General features: G+C 44.3%; 1 protein-coding gene across 1 annotated transcript; it reads right to left on the bottom strand.

Moving 5' to 3' along the window:
• Positions 1 to 630: 630 nt before the first annotated feature.
• Positions 631 to 18,937, bottom strand: ABRAXAS2 (abraxas 2, BRISC complex subunit). The gene is made up of 9 exons (XM_062001878.1): positions 18,765 to 18,937; positions 17,518 to 17,608; positions 14,957 to 14,993; positions 12,491 to 12,557; positions 9,774 to 9,964; positions 9,147 to 9,266; positions 8,417 to 8,501; positions 6,707 to 6,821; positions 631 to 2,355 (listed from the first exon to the last, which is right to left on the bottom strand). Exons 1-9 carry the CDS (start codon positions 18,834 to 18,836, stop codon positions 1,895 to 1,897), a joined length of 1,239 nt encoding a protein of 412 aa, XP_061857862.1. The 5' UTR covers positions 18,837 to 18,937; the 3' UTR covers positions 631 to 1,894.
• Positions 18,938 to 19,838: the final 901 nt, after the last annotated feature.

Genomic DNA, 19,838 nt, shown 5'->3' with positions numbered 1-19,838 from the left:
GCACTCCGCGCTGCCCTTCTGCACTCTGCCAAGTTCCTTCACCGGTACGGACCCTGGCAAACATGGAAACAGAAGTTACAGGATTAAATAAGATTTTATTGTCACATGTAACTGCTTTGTCAGAGATGTACATTTTGCAGATTTCTGTGCAGAATAAAACCTAAAAAAAACACCTCAAACCAAACCAACCCCCAAACCCTGGTAGTTGCCATCTTGTCACCTGGGCCTCGGACACATACACCACACACACACACACACACACACACAGAGCCATTGCAGCTGAGCAGGGAAACCCTGCAGCCAGGCCTCTGTGAAACACACCACAACGCTCCAAGACAAAACACATTGAGTTAAGGCTAATGAGAGTAATGAGTCCACACAGACTGCTGCATGTTGAAAGGTGGCAACACTCGAGAGAGAGTGGCGATTCCAGCTTCTCCCCAGAGTCATTTTGCTCCATTTCCTCCAGGCAAGGAGAGGCCAGTGAACAGACTTTTGCCTACACTCACATCACCCTTCATTCTTTTGTAACTCTGATCTATTTAAACTTTGAAGCCTGCTGTGTTGCTGTGGGGGTTAACCAAAGGAGTGGGAACTCACACCTGGAAGCAGTAACTGCTTACCACAACCTCAGCTTCAAATTTGTATTTTCTCACTGACAGATCAGGGATAAAGTCCAATAACACAAACTTCTTAGTGGCACAGTTTCACATATTTTGGGCAACATTGGCATACAAGCAGTATTTAAATAGACATAAGTGCATCCAAACATTAAGTTCTCTAAATACACCACACTTCATTTATCCCAAATGGCAATTTGCTGACAAGAGCTGTAGTTCAAATGAAGACAATCGTTTACACATTTCAATCAGAGGAAAAGAAGTAATAAACCCAGGGGACTCTCCAAACAATCTCCTCCTACCCCACCCCCTACTTATTACATAAAATAACTCATCTAGAAGCGTAAATCCAATATTCAGATGCAGATCAAATGCGAGCAGCAGTCTCTGATGTTTGTAATTTGAAGGCTCCGAAGTCCAATGGTGATGGAACTCACTACTTCTGTCAGTCACTGACTCCTGTATGTGCACTTTGTGTTTGAGCTAAAATAACAAACGAGACGACGACTGAGGCTAGTGTGGCATAAAGTCACTGTAAACCCAGCGAAACCAGGGCAATTATAGTTGTGACATTCATCTGGATGATTTACCAGTCATCCCACAGCTCCTGACTTCACAGCAAACAAAAGGCAACCGTCGTTTGAAGTGATACACACACACATTCTGCTAGTAAAAAAAGCTGAAACAAACCCCTCCTCTGTTAAAGAGCATGCCAATAGAAGGTAGAGCACATCGGTTCCGATGGGGCTTCTCAGTTCTCCAAACTTCTTTGATGCAAAGGCCAATTTGGCTTACCACAGAAAGCTGTTTTGAAGGCGGCTGATATATTTTATTCCCTTTCAAAAATTAAGATTCAAGGCATGATAGTGCAAGAGGTAAGTTTTGATTCGAGAACAACATTTGTAGACTAACTGTGCTTAGTTACTACTTCCCAATTTATTGTCTTCAAAGAAAATACGGCAACAAAAGCTACAAGATCTCTATAAATCTCCTTCTGCCTACGTTTACCAGGATGTCCAGGAACCTCGACAGTATTAGTACAACTTGATTATCCTAATGATTCCATTACAAAACTTGCAAAATGCATCAGAAGGTGAATCAACCATCTAGTGCAAGTCTTCTACGTTTCGTGTGCACAGCAATCCTGTGTAGTTCATCTCCTCCAGGTTAAATCCCCAAAAGATCTCTGTAACAATTATGAAAAACAACAGTGTCACGTGGAGTTGTTTTGGGTTGGGGTTTTTTTTTCCTTCCCCCCTCCCCCCATCCCACTGTTAAATCTGAGAAGTTTGAGTGTTCCTGGAGTCGCCATCGGGATGCGCCGAAGGTCGGGAATCCCTTGTCTGTGAGTATTCACTGTCAGATGATTCTGTGGGTTCAAGCAAGTTTTCATAATCACTGTCTTCTGATTCGTCAACATTGTCACCAACTGCTCTTTGGGAAGATGGCATGGATGCTCCACTGCCTGAATACTTCAGTCCTGCAGTTGTGGAAACGTAACTGGAAGAACCTACTGCTTGAGGCCGAGGCATGAAAACGTTGCTCTCTAGGAGCCCGACAGTACTTTCTTGACTGGCTGCGTTGAAATCGGAGTACGGGGGCGGAGGGTCGGAGACGTCCGGATCTTCCAGCCTGCAGCCTTCCACAGCAAATCCAGTGTAGGACATTCGTGGGACAAACAGCGCTTCCAAGTTATCTGTTGGCATTTGCCTGCTTAAAATGGCTTGCTGCATTCCTGTAGAGCAAAGGACACGAAACTCATCAGTATTAGCACAACCTGACTGCCCCAGCCATCCCACTTCAAAGCCAACGTGTGTCACAGAAAGCAAGCAAACTAAGTGCAAGTATGCTACTTCTTTTTGTGCAGTCATCTTGTGCAGCTAATTCCCTCGCATTTTAGGACCCCTGAAACACAGCTATGGGAAGTTTTCATAACCTGTTGCTCTTTCCATCTCATTTCCTCTCTCCCCACCTCATTTTATTTGCTGGTGTTGACAATCTTACCAACAGCAGCAGTTACCTTGTCTTCTTCCCTCAAATTATTACTTCACGAGCTTTCCCTCCCAGTGGCTGTGATTAGGGCTGCTGAGAGCACCGGGTACAATGCTCACCTCTGCCAGGCAAAACATCTGTACTCACACACTGTCTCCTAGTGGGATTGCTAACCAGCCAGCTGGGTTAGAATCATCTTTGGAACCCGTGTGCTACAGCCCTGGCAGGGACCCATCATCCTGGCAGGCACCAGTGTAACACTGGTAGTGTATGTAGTTCACTGCACCTGGAAAGGTCAGACACAGCCCCTGAAATCTGTTCCCTGGGAAAAGCCATACATAACAGGTAAAACCACCACTTCTGTGGCTTGACTTTTAGTTCAGTAATTGTCCAGTAGTTACTAGAAATAAATGTGCCCACTAAGGACAGGGTCTCTTTCTAATCCATGTGACTTTAACTACCTAAGCAAGATCAAAAACCACAGATATATCTGGCCTTCAAGGATTTCACAGCATCTCCACATTTCATTAAGAACAGTCAGCAACACTGGCACTATAAGGACTGAAAAATAGCTTGAAGAACTGGTTAAAGAACAGTTACAATGTCACACTGGAAATATGTACCAAGATGAAGGTCCCACAGGTCTGCACTGGAGCTATATTCACACTAACAACCTAAATGATATACGTAACCAGCACATGCTTATTAAAATTACAGATGGTTCTATGCTAGTAATAGCTGCAAGTATACAGAACAGGAACTTGAAAGTGATCTTAAATTACTTCCCATATCAACTCATTTAAGGGAGACATGCACAGGAATAACAAACTGCAGAATGAGGAAGAGTTCTATCCTTCTGCAGGAAAGAAACACGGGTTTACTGATGATTTAGGTAAGCTATAAATACCAACATGCAATAACTGTGCTGTTGAGAAACAGCTAGGTATTATTTCAGTAAGGAAAGACTACAACTGGAATACTGCATCCAATTTTGAACAGCACAGTTGAAGACATAAGGAAAAACTGGAGAAACTCCACAAAAGAAGAGGACTTGTCAGAGATCCAGGTGCCATGACCTAAGAGGACAGACTGCAATAACTGGGATAACTGGAGAAGATTGAGCAGACAGTTTCATTCTTTACATGTACATATGAGGTTGCTGTGGAAAGGTAAGCAGAAGGCAGACATTAGAAGCATACATTAGACATGAGGAGAAACTTCCTTGCAGGAGGTTTGTTAAGCACCAGTTTTTGACAGGTTAACAACCTCCAAACACCTGTCAGAACTGACACTGGCATACGTAATGCTGCCCTGCAGCCAGGGGGTAGGCCAAATGGTATCAGCTCTACTCACTGTCACACCACACTCCTGGAAGAGGCAAAAATCAAGGCTTAAGGGTTCCTTTAATCAAGTGATTGGGGTATCTCTTCAGTAAGAAAAAGAGCACATTCCCTCAAGTAGCTACATAACAGGACTTCAGTGTTGGTCCCCAGGAGAACTGCACTGGGAGATTTCCTGGTATCTGGGAAGTGCACAGCACTCACTACACCCTAGAACATGCTACTACATGTACAGAATTATCTCAGTGGATTGGCAAAGTCTCCACTGACTTCCATGCTAGAGTGTTAAAAGTCATAGCCTGTTAGCCCAACATTGCTAAGAATAACGAGCTTCCACACACCACCACTGCAGGAACTGGAAGCAAACATTCCCTTCTCCTCTAGCTCAGAGAATGATTAACTGCAACATTCACCTCACTAAAAACCAGGAAATTCTCTTGATACTGAGAATATGAGAGAAGAGGAGCCGAGCTTCAGTATTTAGTTACTTGCATCTAAAAATATCACAGAGATACAAGCTGTGTGTTTTCTTGTTTCAGCCCTCTCACATGATTATCTGCTCTGGCATAAATTTTCAGCCCAGGATTTGCATCTCACTGATAGTATCTAGAGGCTAACACCTGCTCTTCCTCCTCCTCCCCCACCTATTGCCATATGGGCTGGGATCAGCTCCAGTCACACTAAATACCCATCTCTACTCCTCGCTAGCTTGCGTAGTAGCAGTTCCCTGCCTGTTTCATCTATAGCCAAGCAGGAAACAGCAGTGACTTGTGCCACTTCCATCTTAGAAATGGCCTGTGGCTGATGCTGCCTCTTTATCTTTGAGGGCCAGAGACGGAAGAAGCTGGGCTGACAGACCAAACTTTGCTCTAAGGTGATGATACGATAACAGTACCTTGCTGCCTGGGGAAAAGAAATACACCCAGTCCCAGCAGCTGAGGGGCCTATTGCACAGCTGAGGGTGTTAACCCATCTAAGCCAGCTTTTGCTCTCAGACACAGCTTTTGATAATAAGATACACAAATAATAAAAGCCACCTTGTAGCTAAAATGACAAAATTTGGCTGGGGTTAAACCACAACAAAGTGCCTCCTTGGAAAAGTCCAGGCTTTTCACAAAACCTATCTACTGATATGCAAAAGTCTCCTGAAGCCACATCACATTTTTAGGAAGGAGGGACAGTGTGGCAACCATCCATGTATGCTCACACGTGGGATTCACCAATCAGAAGATTATGGAGCAGCAAAAAATGATGAATATATATCTATTAGTGGCTTTTCCTACCTGTCCTAAAGATGAAAACTTGTTCTGCTGATACAGAATGCAGAACCAATCCCAATAAAAACATGATCTTGGGACTTATTTGCACCATGGAAACTTAAACCAAATCAACCTGATACTAATGGAGGTCTTCAAAACACAGCAGAAGTATAACTTCACCATTTAGAGCTTCACTAGAGAGTGAAGACTGTCATGCTTGCATTGCCTTGAATAAATCAAAGAACGATGTGATTCAGCTTCCCACAACATCAATTCCCCCAACACACTGCAAGAAGGACAGTATTTCAGTAGCTTCATGGAACTAAAACCAACACAGAGATTGAAACTTAGAGCAGTGATGACATGGAACTTGAAATAAGTAGGCAAATTCAAAGAAGATTTTGCATTTAAGTAGTTCCTTCCACTTTCTAGCAGGTACTCCTGAAGCTAGGGATGACTTCAAAATGGACAAAAAGGCTTAGTTCAACACTGGAAAGTGGCATTTCAATGCTAAGCATGCTCACCAAGTAGTCATCAAATGAAGCAAAAAATGCTGACTCAATTAGGATTCAGTCACTATGAAGTGGGAGAGGAAGATAAAAATGTAGATGGAATCCTCTAAATCAGAGGTGAAAAACCCAATACACCCACTAAAAGCTACAAGGTCAACAATCACTAAATTAGATAACGCTTCAACTGATCTAAATCAATGCTCATCACTTAAGCACTCATTGCCCTCCACCCAGCTTGTCTGGTGTCTAGTAACATAACTGTGTTCTAATTTAATTGGTGCTGGCCTTGGATTTGGGGATGGGGTTCGGAATGGGAATAAAGATTTTTCCACTTAAATATAAGACTTCCACTTAAATATAAGAAAAAACTCTTTCATTGTTGAGGTGAGGGAGCCCTGGCACAGGCTGCCCAGAGGGGTTGTGGAGGCTCCTTCCTTGGGGGGCTTCAAGACCCACCTGGACATGTTCCTATGTGACCTGATCTAGGTGACCCTGCTTCTGCAGGAAGGTTGGACTGGATGATCTCTAAAGGTCCCTTCCAACTCCTACCATTCTGTGATTCTATGATTTCAAAAAAACAGGGATAACCACTGGCCTGCAAACAGTAGCTTGTTTCTGTGCAGCACTTCACAAGGAATCTCATCAGTGGTTAGATCTGCTTTTTCCATTCCTGGCTTTGCTCCCCTTTTCCTTTCCTACAATCACTTTTTCCTGTGTTATTTCCAGAATTGTCTTTTCCATCCTTTTTTTCTCCAGCTTTGTCTCTCTCCTGTGTTTTAAGTTTGTGAGCACTGGACGATTGCTACAGAAATACCCTCAGTACACACCTTCACAGTTCACTTATCATTCAATACTCCCTTCCCAAGGTGGTATTTTTTGCTTTTTCTATGAGCTGTCAGGAATACAACCCAAAATAATTCCACAAAATGCTTTGTCCTTACAGTATCTGCTTGTGAAACAAAAGAAGTTCAAAGGCAACTTACTTATTTCTTGTTCTTTCTCATTTTTCTTCTGTGCGATTTGCCTTTTGAGCTTGTTCACATCAGCTTGAAAAGATTCAACGACACGTTCACTTTTTTCCACATCTATACACACTGCCTGGGAGAAAAACATGAGATGTGCTAAGATTTGGTAAAAATACATGAAATACTTCAAATAAACAATACCCATGGATTCCTTTCAACAAGGTTTCCCTGTGCTGGTGAGGAATGTGAAATCTTCATACAAAGATCTAAGTTTAAAACCAGCTCTGGATAATGTTGATTTCTTTCTACAGCTAAACATGTTGCACTGGATATTGTGTACTTCTACGGAGATTAAGTATTGGTCACTGTCATTAAGCATGATCAGTTTTGAAGGGTACACAACTCTAAAAGCACTGATGAGCCTTACACAGTAAGCCACCAGCCATTTACCGTTTCCTCTCCTGGAAGTTGCTATTAGTGACCTTATCTACAGAGCTGAGAAACATTGACTATGCTTTCAGTTCCAGATCTGATTTTTAGAAGTTGATAAAGCTGAAACCCTCCCTTCCCAACTGACTGGTGAATAATGCACATACATCTCAGCTGCTTGACCAGGAAGCTTATTTCCAGTCCTGTGACGTTCCCGGTGAAACGGTCACTTTAAAAAGCCCCTCCCCAGTTACTTTTAAGCTCTGTACACAATGTACAACAGCATGATTTGCACAGTGAAATGCATCAGTCACAGTTTTAACAGGTAGGAAGACAACTCCCTGATGCTGTTACATTTGCCATTTTTCCAGACAGCAATCCAAACAATAGCAAGAAAGGACTGATGTGCTCTTGGCAAAGACAGAGTTACAGAAGTATCATGAGCTAATGGGCTAAGCCTCTGAAAAGAAATGTCCAGGTTGCCTGAAGCTGGTGTGAAAGCTGTCTTGCTGCCTTCTTATGAGTTACCCACCTTACAAGGCAGGGTAAAAAGGAGCAGCTTCCACTCAGAAATAGTAGCTCTCCCGTGCAAGCAAGGTCAGGGGATGGCTGGAGTTAGCGACCGCCTTGTTCTCTGCTCTGTGTGCCAACCAGCAAAGCCCAGCTGGAGCAGAGACATAAATCCCTCCAGGGCAGATGTAAGGGGAAAGCCTGGAAATAAGCTGTGACTACAGCCCAATTAGCAGATGTGTGTGCTCCTGAGGCAACACAGCTACACTGCTCTTCGCACAGGACAAGCTGTGAATTGCCAAGCTTACATTTAGTAGATTTGACACTCAAGGCGCTTCCAGAGATGCTTTGCCACATTTGGAGCAGGATTCACTCATGCTCTACACAAAACATTCACAAGTTTTAAGGAACAGATGGAGCTCTTTGCTGCACGCCACGTACCAAGAGCCAGGAGTCATTTTTAAACTCATGCAGGCAAGCCTTTAAACCTGTGCAAATCCCTCCAGCCTTCCACAAGGCTTTTCTTCAACACATACACTTAAAAATAGCTAATGCCTCCCAGAAATTACTAAGCATTAAATCATTCCTACTTGCAAAAGCGAAGGAATTGATGATACATCCACCACTTCTACAGCAGCCACTGCAAATGCACACTTTAAATAGAACACAATTCATTATTAAAGTCATTGTTTACAAACTCTACAAATCTCTGTCTCCTCCACTCCTGGCTCAAAGGAAGGACAAAAGATGCCACGTACATACTGACCAATATTTAGTAAAGGAAGTTACCTGTACTTTTTCCTGAAGTGCATTATAAACCTGATATATGGCCCTGATGTCCTTCATCACTCCATCTTTGTCAAAAAAATCAGTACTAAAAAAAAAACAAAGGCAGAAACCATTAGTTAGAAAAGACCATAGAAGTTCCCAGCTCATGCTCTCTTTGACTTGCTGTTAAGTAGCCTGTCACTGTATTTCTAAAATGCATTTTAGTTTATATTGCTAAAAACACACCACACTCTCAAGAACCAACGTTTGGACTGCAGCATATGCAACACCTCAACAATAAAGCCCCATCTGAATGAGATTTAACTTGTGCAGAAATCTTTGTGCAATTTCATTGTCAGTACTCAGAAGAGCCACTTTGCAGTTAGAGCATTTAATTCAAATTACTTATAAACAAGACTTCAACACTTCCAAGTCAGAGTTCAGGTTTTAAACTCAAGCTTGTACACAGAACTCCTTGGGAAGAGTGGAAATCAAGTAAGAAACCTCCAGCCAAAAGGCCCACAGCACTGACTGCTCACACAACTCTGCTTTTCTGATCAGCTCACCGACTCACCTTTGTTTTTCTAAGGAATGCAACCCTAAGCAGGAAAAAAAAGCACACTAGGAACTGATCCTTCTCCTCCAGAACTAGCTTTGTCCTGCTTGAAATACATATTTGTAGTATTCTTTGGAAGGTACAGGACTTAAGAGCTTGATGACTGTACTTCATTTGCAAAGGATATGTCCTTACCCGTGTTCCTTAATAACTTTGGCATAATTCTGAGAAGTATTTGGCACTGAAGAAACTTTGTATTCTTGTTGACTCGTGTTGCCTAGGTTAGGAATAGTAAGTGACACCCTTTGATTATACCTGTAGAGAAAGTTTAGAAAGAGTCCTTAATTTATATTCAAAAGAGTACTTGCAATAACCTTGACGCTATCCCACCTCTCTGATGATCACAACCCATCTAACTTTAAAGCTTCTGCATTAAGCTTATTATAACACCTGCTAAATATTACACATTGTGTTCAGAATAAAGGTGTGATCAAAAGCTCCCTTGGGATGGGCCTACCTCTACACCTCTTACAGCCTTGCAATTGTAAGTTAAAGTAACACAAATGCAAGAAGGGTGAAGCTACATTCTGGTCTACTATAACAAACACTGCATTGACATATGTTTTCTCTTTGCCTGAGGATTTAAAGGCTGAAAAGAACTTTCCCTCATCCCAAAACCTGCACAGAAATAAAAGAGCTGTCATCACTAACAATTGTGCATCATTTGACACAAAGGCTTCTTTACATCTGATTGTGCAAACTTTGAAATAGTAAGCAACAGAATAGCAAAGGAGGACTGGTCACACCCCAGAAACTGCTTACCTTCGGTTTGGTCTAAAAAGCACATATTCTAAAGCATGTGTTGAGTTATTTGCAGTGGAAATGAAGCTGAAGAGAAGGAAGACAAGATCAGGCACTCCAAGAATGTGTGTCAGCTGTTTATGAATGATGTGCTCTCTATATGACATTTGCTGCTGAGTGTTTCTCCTAAATCTGTACCATCCAATAACATTCTGTAATCAAAGTACATCAGAAAAAAACCCAAAGCGTTAATTTTGAGAGAGAAACCAACAGATTAAGCTTCTGTTAATAAAGTTGTTAAAACTGTGATAGCACATGAACTAGTCAACAGCTTTATTACAACATTGGACTGAATTACTAGGGGCTTGGGACTATCAACTAACCTGAAACAAGTGACATCCTGTTCAAACACGACTCGACCTCACTGTGCTACAAACACCTGTGTCCCCTCTGTGGCATTCACAATCCCACTTCCAATATACTTCAGTAGTTTAATTTTAGCAACAAACCTTGGAGCATCTTCAAATTACTAGACTTGAGCTGTTTTCAACCACAGCAGATGTGGATTTTCTTCAGCCTAAATATTTCAGCTGTCTAGTCACTTGTAGGGATTTGTACCCAAGCATACGTGTAAGTTCACGTCTGTTCACGACACATGGGACTGATCTGCTGTGTACAACAACAAAATTACCTCCTGGTGTGTTGAATTGAGAAAGGTTTGGAGCACATCAGATAAGACCCATTCTAATGCAGTGGCTATTTTGAATAGGACACATTAAATTCCTTGACTTCATGTAAAGCAGCATTATATTTAAGAGACTAATGAGAAAGGACACGTCATGAACAATTTGGTGCCAGGAACAGGCACGATCATGCAGTGATGCACCAAGACTGCATGTAGGTATTCACTGGAACACAGGTTCTACACATTACACACCATGACTCCTGTGTTAAACAAAAATTGGAAGCCTTGTTTTTAACTTTTTATAGTAAATCTGTACAATTACTTAGTCTGAATGTAATCAAGTGTGCTTAGCTTGCTAACGAAAGGGCACACAAGACTGTCTTTGTTCCCAGACTGCAGTACTTTTTGGACACCTTGGCAATTAATGCCATTACACCTGTGGTGCTGTAGTCACATGACACTTGCAAGTTGTAATTTCCCCAGTTTCGCTTGCTTCCTCACCACAGAGGCAGCATCTTGCCAGAGTCTCCCTGCAAGGCAGGGCCTAACAAAATAGAATTCAACTGAACACCAGCGAGAGAAAAGCATTTTTAAATTATGGGGTTTGCCTCGTCTCCAGAAGGGGAGCTTAAAATGCTCTGTGGTGTTCTAGAGCAGAGAATTACAGAATTCAGCATCTGAGACTGGAAACTCACTCCATCATCAGCACAAAGATGTACATATCTGTATGTATAAACATAGACACAAAGCACCTATGTAAATACATCAGTGTACACAGAGGAGTTTATTCCGAGTGCATTTCCTGGAAGGAGCAGATGAGAAGAAAAGCACTTCAATGATCAGTGCTGTAGAAGTTGTACAGATTTAGGACTTGCTTCCCTCAAGGTCAGTGTAAGCCTTGTCTGTAGGCAAAAGGCCACAGTTCAGGGGCGTGAGGTGAATAGAAAGGAGACAGCAAGTGCAATTAGCAACGGAGCAACTGTCATCACACACTTTGCATAATGATGATCAACTCACACAGTCAGCACCTTTAGCCAGACCAGAGTAGCTGAAGTGACACTTGAGTGAGCAGTAGAGGACAGAAATCCCAAAAGTCCAAAGGCTGTGCCTTGACTGTTGGCTCAGCTACTAGTGAAATGCCACAAGCAGCTGGAACGGCATTGGTTTGCTGTTGCTTTGTAAAAATAAGTCAAACAAGAAAAAAGGTCTGGTGTTAACCACCTGAGGTACTCTGGCACCAACCAAACCTCACAAGCCACATTCATGTAGTGGTGATGCTTTCCTGCTAGCTCAAACAAGGCCCACAGTTGCCCCAAAGGAACCATGCAAATCGATCACCTGTCTGTTTGCCAGAGCAAGCTGACTGGTGGATTCACTTCACTACATAAGCCACCACACCTTCAGCTCTGCTCTTTGATGTTGTCAGTTCATGAGAACTTCTGAAGCAATTCTTTGATAACCAGAAAGACAGTGCACTACAAGCATGGAATGAGATGAAGCATTTGAATACAAGCTTGACTTCTCTCCAAGTAACTATTACAGTTCAATCTTCTTAATACTAGTTGTGCTACAACAACATCCACGTGATGTAAAGCCATGATGGCACCTGACACGCTGATGGAACAGCTTTCACAGTTTAAAACTGACAATGCCAAAACTGCAACTAAAAGATTGCATCATTACAGCTCTTTGAAGGAATTCTCTAGAACAGGTTTTCAGATCAGCTACATTTTGCGTGGTTTCAGCAGCAGAGTACAGAACTATCACGCTAAAGGCTTAGCTCAGCTCAGGAATTGGAGTGGGTTAATGCTAGCCCTTCCCTTTTGGAGATCTAAACTTAAATCCATTTCTTCAGGGAATTTAGAAACATTGTCCTCTATTTAACCCAAATATTATGAATCTCAGGACAAGCCTTGTGTCAAAACAAACTCATTTGTGAATGAAAGTATTTCCTCTAGCTAATTACCTTTGTTTGTTTGTTTCCCAGAACTGTTTGTTTTCTAGTTATAGGCTCCAATGACTAGAACAGGAGGAAAAGATAAAAACAACTTACTTTTCTTCGGTCTTTAAGAATCCTGTCCAAGCTCTCCTCATTAACCTTGCCTGCATAGTCATAAAAACTTGAACCAAAAAGGAAGAGAGAAAGGTAGGTACACGATTTACACACAGACATTACACATCAAGTAATTTATGCTAATTTATAGTTTGAGATTTCTTCTAATAGATGGCACTCTATACAATACAAACAACTTCTGCAGCTTTTCCTTTGTCAGCATAGGCCAGTACTCACACCACCTACTTAGGATATCCAGTCTGGGTGCCGTATTGAGCACAGCACAGCTGGAAGTCTGGGTTGGACTGCACAGCTCATAGAGGCAGTTGCTTAGAGGAAGGTGCAGAGCAGTGACATTAGATACATAAGACTAGCTGGTGCAAAAATCTAACCACTTTTAAACCACTAGTAATGAAACACAAGAAGCCTGTAATCACTAGTTTTAAAATGCTTTCATTGCAGACATTGGTTTGATGCCTAGTATTTCACTGGCAGTCCTTACAGCAAGGAGTACACACATCAGTGGACTGGGTAATGTCATTTTGACCAGCATCCTGTACAACCCTGCTTTGATAATAAGAGGCCTACCTGCCAAAGAAGAAAGGAAAGAAGGGCTATTTTACATGAAACTATAAATCAATTTCTTGAGCTCCAATCCTGCAATTAGACTCATGTGATTGGACCCTCAAACCAAAATAGTTACATTGAGGTCAGCAAGAATCCAAACACCACAGTCTTTCCATATGGCTGTGCTTAGAGAACTGAGGTCCAAATCCTGACATGTTGTTATTTTGAGGACTCAACAGCTTGAAGAATTTCTATATCTGCACAGACAGGTTTATAAATCCAAGCAGATTACACCTCGTGTTAAAAGGAAAAGCCTTTGAAAACAGATTCCTCCTTGATTTACCTGCCAAGTCCTTAGTCTCTTTCAAGAGCTGATATCACTAACACCTAAAGCAGTGCAGGAAAACACTGCTAGAGGTCTATGATCTCAGCTCTTGTGTCAGGGGGTAAAAAACAAGCCAGAGCAGAAAATCCTGAGCTCGACACTTGGCTGGTAAATAAGGGTGGAAATAAAATGTGTTTCAAGATGCAAATTATTTGACTATTAAAACAACAACCAATCACTAATCTGAGATACTGCACTATATTTGCATAACCTTTTCAATTCACATTCACAATATTTGCACATTCTTGTAAGCAGCAGATATCCAATTCCTTCTATGCCTTATAAGCATGATTTTCTTGTGGGAGGAGCCACTTGTATATAATGAAACACCTTCAATTGGAAACCACACAGAGTGATCTGTCCTTTTAAACTCCTTCCTTCATATTCTGTTCTCACATGTTGGGAAAAGCACTGGAAAAGTCTGTTACACTCAGCATCCACAGTGCCAGCTTACAGGAACATAGAGCAGATGAGCAACAGGCCTCCTCTGAATAGCTACACCTAAGTCAAAAGGACATGGCAGAACACCCCAAAATCAGCATTCCCCTTCCTCCACCAGCTCAGTTACCAACAAACCATTTCTGGACTGGGGAGAAGCAGTAAACATGATCAGTTTTGATATGTGCTGCACAGAGCATCACTAGGAATCAGAAAGAATCTACCAGACACTGGGATATTATCTTGATGTACAGAGTCTCCAGTATTTAAATCACTCTGTTAACAGCACCTTCTCTGTAATTATCAGATAGCAAGTGACAGACTGCAGCTTTTCTCTCTAATGTAACCAATGCCAATCACAATATCTAAGGTACTGTCTCTTCTTAATTGGCTGGAAATTTCTAAATAGAGGAGATTAGTTGGGAATTCCTTCTAAAAAGCAATTCTAGACAGCAACTCAGAAGTCATCCCTGTAGAACAAGAGAAGACCGTGGAGAAAAGCTACGTGTAAATAGGTGGATATAGATAGAACAGAATATACTAGAGATATAGTTAATTTAAATTCTGGAGGACAGGGGGTCAGAAGGCAAAAGTAACTAGTAAGCTGAAAGATTCAGAATAATTAGTTGTTGCAAGTCAGTACAACTATCTACAAAACATCTTGTTAACTCAGCAAGTTAATAAGGTCAGGGCACACAAGGCATTCTGTGGCCATCAGGCCTAAGCAGAGCTAACCCCAGACTACAGTAACTTAAACTGGTTCTGATATCCTAATTATCAAGAGTGATTTGATCTGACTGCTATCCTACCTTCACTAACTACATTAAGTGGAAATTCAACGAGACAAGACAAATAAACCTGTAGAAGCTATCTCAACACCCTTTCTAACCTAAGGGAAGTGCTACTCAAACTGCAAACTCCTCCTTCCGTTGCCATTTACATGTGTTTCTGTAATATCATCAGATGAGCAAACAATGCAAACGTTGGTAGGTACATTTGACATGTTACCACATTTCAGTGAGCTACCTGTTTTTATATTCTGCAGCCAACACAGGAAGACAACAGAAAGTGCTTACCTAAAGAGTTTTGAACAGGGCTCATGGTTATGGATTTCTGCAACAACAGACAAAAAAAGAGAGATGTATGTCTAGCTGCTCAAAGTAAAGAGTAATTGCAGTGGCGTATCTTGCATAAACTCTCCACATCTCAGCCACTGAGTGAACAAACATTTGTGTCAGACCACACACTGTCCTTAATGTCTCAACAGCACTTGATGACACAGCACCATACCCAGAAAACCAGCTTCTCTTTCTAATCTTCCAGCTTAGAGAGGAAAACACTTTTAACACTAAGCCAAGACACACACTTGCTCCGACACACACAGATACCCGAGTCCCAAATACACACTCTTGATGCCATTTTATAACTGCAGCCTCCTCACAAAGGCATTTATGACTATCCTTTTGCTAAACCTTGCCACCAGTTAGTTCACTTGTACTCGGACAAACCGTTCCTGACAGCAGCAGAAGGGAGTCACTGAGATGTTTGACATCAGAGTATTTAAAGAGGTGAGGCAAGGCAAGGCAAACAGAATCTGGGATGAGATAAATGGTTAGCCTCTATAATTCTCTTCTATGAAGTATTAAAATGTCCCAGCAGTACTTTCATTTAAGAGGTTGTAATAAATGCTAAGATGCTTATGGAAACAGCTAAGGGTGTAACAGGTCCATCACCTCAGAGAAGAGCTGGAGAAGGGCAAAACTGCAATCTGCATTATCCAACACCAAGCATGACTTACTTTTCTTGTGGTGTTTGGTAATTCTTTACAGTTCTCCTCTCCTCTGACTTTTTACTAAATACAGCTTATCATTTATTCACATCATCATACCTTGCTCCCACAACTTGTGTCTGAAACTCAGACTGAATAGCACTTGTGTAGCACTAACATTTCAAACTCCTACAGGAGAAGTCCCCTGGAGTGTTTGGCAACAACTTTGTTTAGATGCTTCCTTCCTGGAGAGTGACTCACCACCTGCACTTCTCAAAGTTGCAGGCTGCTCTGGATGGCAACCTTAGCAGTCAGAATCACAGTTCCCAACACCACCAGACTAGGCATGTTGGCATCTCAGCACATTTAGCCACTATCAAAACAAGGCTCCCAACACCCACTGCCTGAGAAACTGCACATTTTCACTGCTGTTGCTGACTTGCTTTATTTGGACTTGTTTAGAAGTGTAGCAACCCCTTATTTTCACACTGGCATACAGGAATCTGTGGGGAAAAAGATGTGCTAAACAAAGCCACTAAGTGCAATTATTCCATCTTAGAACAACTACCCCCAGCAGGTGCACTGGCTACAACAGCTGAGGACACATACTTGATCTTTGGGCTATTATGTTGCTACACTGACCTTGTCTTTTGAAAAACAGGAAGCAACAAGCCTACTGCTCAGAACACATGAAGCAGCTATCACTCTGATGTATACACAAATATCTAGATTCAAACCACCACTAAGCTCTGAGACAGGATCTTGTAGAGAATCACAGAACCTCAAGTGTTGGAAGGAGCCTCAAAAGCTCATCCAGTCCAACCCCCCTGCCAGAGCAGGACCATCTAGTGTAGGTCACACAGGAACTTGTCCAGGTGGGTTCTGAATGTCTCAGCCATCACAACTTTAAGGTGGCAAGTATCTTCAGATGTAACATCATCTAGTGCACACCTTCATAGCCCATGAGTCCTGTGAGAGCCAAACAGGAGATGTCTGGGTATCAGCCAAGCTTTATGCAGACCCTGCTGTGTTATCTGGGATGAGATCCACTGAGCCAGGTATGCACACATTCAGGTTTGGAGAGAAGGTTTAGATATATTTTAACATTGGGTTGTGTAAACAAACAAACAAGGCATTTTCTTTCAGGGTTTTCTTATTTTCTATAAACCAGAGAACTAAAAACATGCAACAGCTTCTCACTCATGTATAGGAATATCTACTTCAACCAACACTGCCTAACAGCAAGATCTGAGATCTTCTTTCACAACAACAGATCAGGATGTCACGAGGTTGGGGCAGCACTTTTTTCTGTTGTATCCAGTGACAGGACAAGGGGTAATGGGATGAAGCTGGAACACAAATAGTTCCACTGGCAACGGAGGAGAAACTCCTTTGGTGTTGAGGTGAGGGAGCCTTGGCCCAGGCTGCCCAGGGAGGGTGTGGAGGCTCCTTCCTTGGAAGTCTTCAGGACCCACCTGGACACGTTCCTGTGTGACCTGATCTAGGTGAGACCTGCTTCTGCAGGGGATTGGACTGGATGATCTTTAAAGCTCCCTTCCAACCCCTACCATTTTGTTATTCTATGACCAAAAGCCAAAGAAACAATTTCTCCATCATGACATGCAGACAAATGTCTTCAACAAATGACCTTTTCTCCACAAAAGGAAATGCATAAAATCCCCATATCTAGCAAAGGACTGTTCCCCTTCTTCACATCTCAACCACACACACACAGATACTGTATCAAATCTGACTCTGAAAGACTGGAACATCTTGTGCTGGTCTCAGCAGTGAAGTAATTCTTACAGCAAATTGTACTGGAAACTGCAAAGTGTTTCTTTCAGAATCTCTCAGAGTGCTGTTACTTACCAATCACTTGTAGAAATTCGGTGTTGCTGATCTGTGAATCACTAATGCTGAAGGTTTCCTCTTGTCTCACCTCTCCTAGCAGAAATCCTTCCTACAGTTTTAAAGGAAAGGAAAAAAAAAGGACTAAAAATGAGGACAAATACCACCATATAGCACCCTTTACTGTAACTTCCTTAGCATTAAATGGAAGAACTAAAGCAAAGATGTAGTTTGAAATACACGTCTGAGCTGCAGAAGGTAAAACCTGTCCTTAGGTTTATCAAGACTGTCTTTCTCATTTACCAATATCTTTTCACAATGCTGCAGGAAGAGGCTGTTCAACAATAACGTGCTACTGAAAGCTTGTGCAGGTCACACACAAGTAATACAAGCCAAACACATAGGAGAGTTGTGCCTCCAGGCCCAGCTACGCAGGCACACAGTGGGCAAAGAGGTCTGAGCACTGTGCAGCACACCACTGCTGCTCTGGTCCTTCAAACCTAACGGGAAAGGCAGTTTTCATCTAAAGAAGCTTACTCAAATCTACATACAGAGGCTGGGCTGGACCTTGAACAATATCAGGGATCATAAAACTCAGCAAGCAACTTAAGGCATCTTTTATTCTTCACCCCTAGGCAAAGTGAGGAAGGACACCAAGCAGGAATGGGGTGCTTTTGGCACAAACACCGTTTCCTGGTGCAGAGATAAGGGAGCACGCTCAGACTGGATGTCTGTCAACAAAACGAGGGATTCAGAAGCGCGCCGGTTCTGCACCGTAACGGGGGTGTTACCGGTGCTGGAAGGCGAGCGCTACCGCAGCGTCCAAGCGAACTCGCGCAGCTTTTCCCACACGCGTTTACTGTTTACAGCCGATTTCCCGCGCGTCATGCGAGAGCCCGGCACTGGCGGGGTGCAGCCCCCGGCCCATCGCCAGCCCAGCGAAGCCGACGGCCCCGCAGGAGCCGGACGCTGCAGCTTTGCAAGTCATCTCCCCCCCGCCCCCTCCCAACCCGGGACCGGCCGGCACCCAGCGGCCCCCGCAGCCACCTCTGCCGGCCAGGGGCACCTCTGTGTGGCCGGCTGAAGCCGAGCGGAGCCGCCAGCGCCGGCTGTTACCCGCGGCCGGGGCTCGACCGGCGGCACTGCGGCGGCGGCCCGGCCCAGCCCTGCCCGGCCGCTGCTCGAGGACGGAGGCGAGCCCCGCGGCCTGAGAGACGCCTCGCCTCGCCGCACGGCTCTGAGAGGCGGCGGCGGCCGCGGGCACCTACGTGGTCGGCGCTGCTGTTGGCGCTGTAGTAGCAGACGGAACTGAACGTGTATCCCGAGATGGAAGCCGCCATGATGGAGACCACCGCCGCCGCCGCCGCGCCCACAACGCACCGCGCGCGCTCAGCGCCCGCCCGCTTCCGGGCGGCGGCGCGGGGGCTCCTGGGAAATGTAGTTCGCGGGGCGGAGGCTGCAGAGGCGCGGGAGCAGCCAGCCCGTTACCCGGCGCGGGTTTGGAGGGGCTGGGGCAAGACAGCAAAGTGCCGGAGCTGCCTGAGCCGTCTGGATTTCTCTGAGTGCCCCATTACGGCGTGCTTTACGCCCACTGCGATGCGTGTGGTCTAAACATGGAAGGTGTCGTTCTTGCCATAGTAAGTTACCTTCAGACACCCGGGATGCAGGAGTCAACTATCTCGACACATCCAGGATCGCAGAGTCACAGGACTGTTATGGTTGGAAAAGACCTTTAAGATCATCGAGTCCAACCACTCACCTCGCCAAGTCCATCACTAAACTAAGCCACATCTCTCAGCACCTCATCTACGCGTCTTCTGAGCGTCTCCAGCGGTGGGGACTCCACACGTCCCCAGGCACCCCACCACGTCCCTAAGCACCCCATCACGTCCCTAGGCACCCCACCGAGTCCCCAGGCACCCCACCACGTCCCTAAGCACCCCACCGCGTCCCCAGGCACCCCACCACGTCCCTAAGCACCCCACCGCGTCCCCAGGCACCCCATCGCGTCCCCAGGCGCCCCACCGCGTCCCCAGGCACCCCACCGCCTCCCTAGGCACCCCATCACGTCCCCAGGCACCCCACCGCGTCCCCAGGCACCCCACCACGTCCCTAAGCACCCCACCGCGTCCCCAGGCACCCCACCGCGTCCCCAAGCACCCCACCGCCTCCCCAGGCACCCCACCACGTCCCTAGGCGCCCCACCACGTCCCTAAGCACCCCACCGCCTCCCTAGGCGCCCCACCACGTCCCCAGGCACCCCACCACGTCCCTAAGCACCCCACCGCCTCCCTAGGCGCCCCACCACGTCCCCAGGCTCCCCATTCCTATGCTCAGCAACC

Source organism: Colius striatus, chromosome 8 (assembly GCF_028858725.1).
Source record: "Colius striatus isolate bColStr4 chromosome 8, bColStr4.1.hap1, whole genome shotgun sequence".
Lineage (NCBI taxonomy): Eukaryota > Metazoa > Chordata > Aves > Coliiformes > Coliidae > Colius > Colius striatus.
This window is presented reverse-complemented; position numbering and strand designations above follow the sequence as displayed.

Coding starts and splice junctions, on each gene's coding strand:
- ABRAXAS2 (XM_062001878.1), bottom strand. CDS start 18,836: ATGGCGGCTTCCATCTCGGGATACACGTTCAGTTCCGTCTGCTACTAC. Junction 12,558..14,956: donor CCCTGTTCAAAACTCTTTAG/GTAAGCACTTTC, acceptor TTTTGGTTCAAG/TTTTTATGACTATGCAGGCA. Junction 6,822..8,416: donor CACTTCAGGAAAAAGTACAG/GTAACTTCCTTT, acceptor TTTTTCTCCCAG/GCAGTGTGTATAGATGTGGA.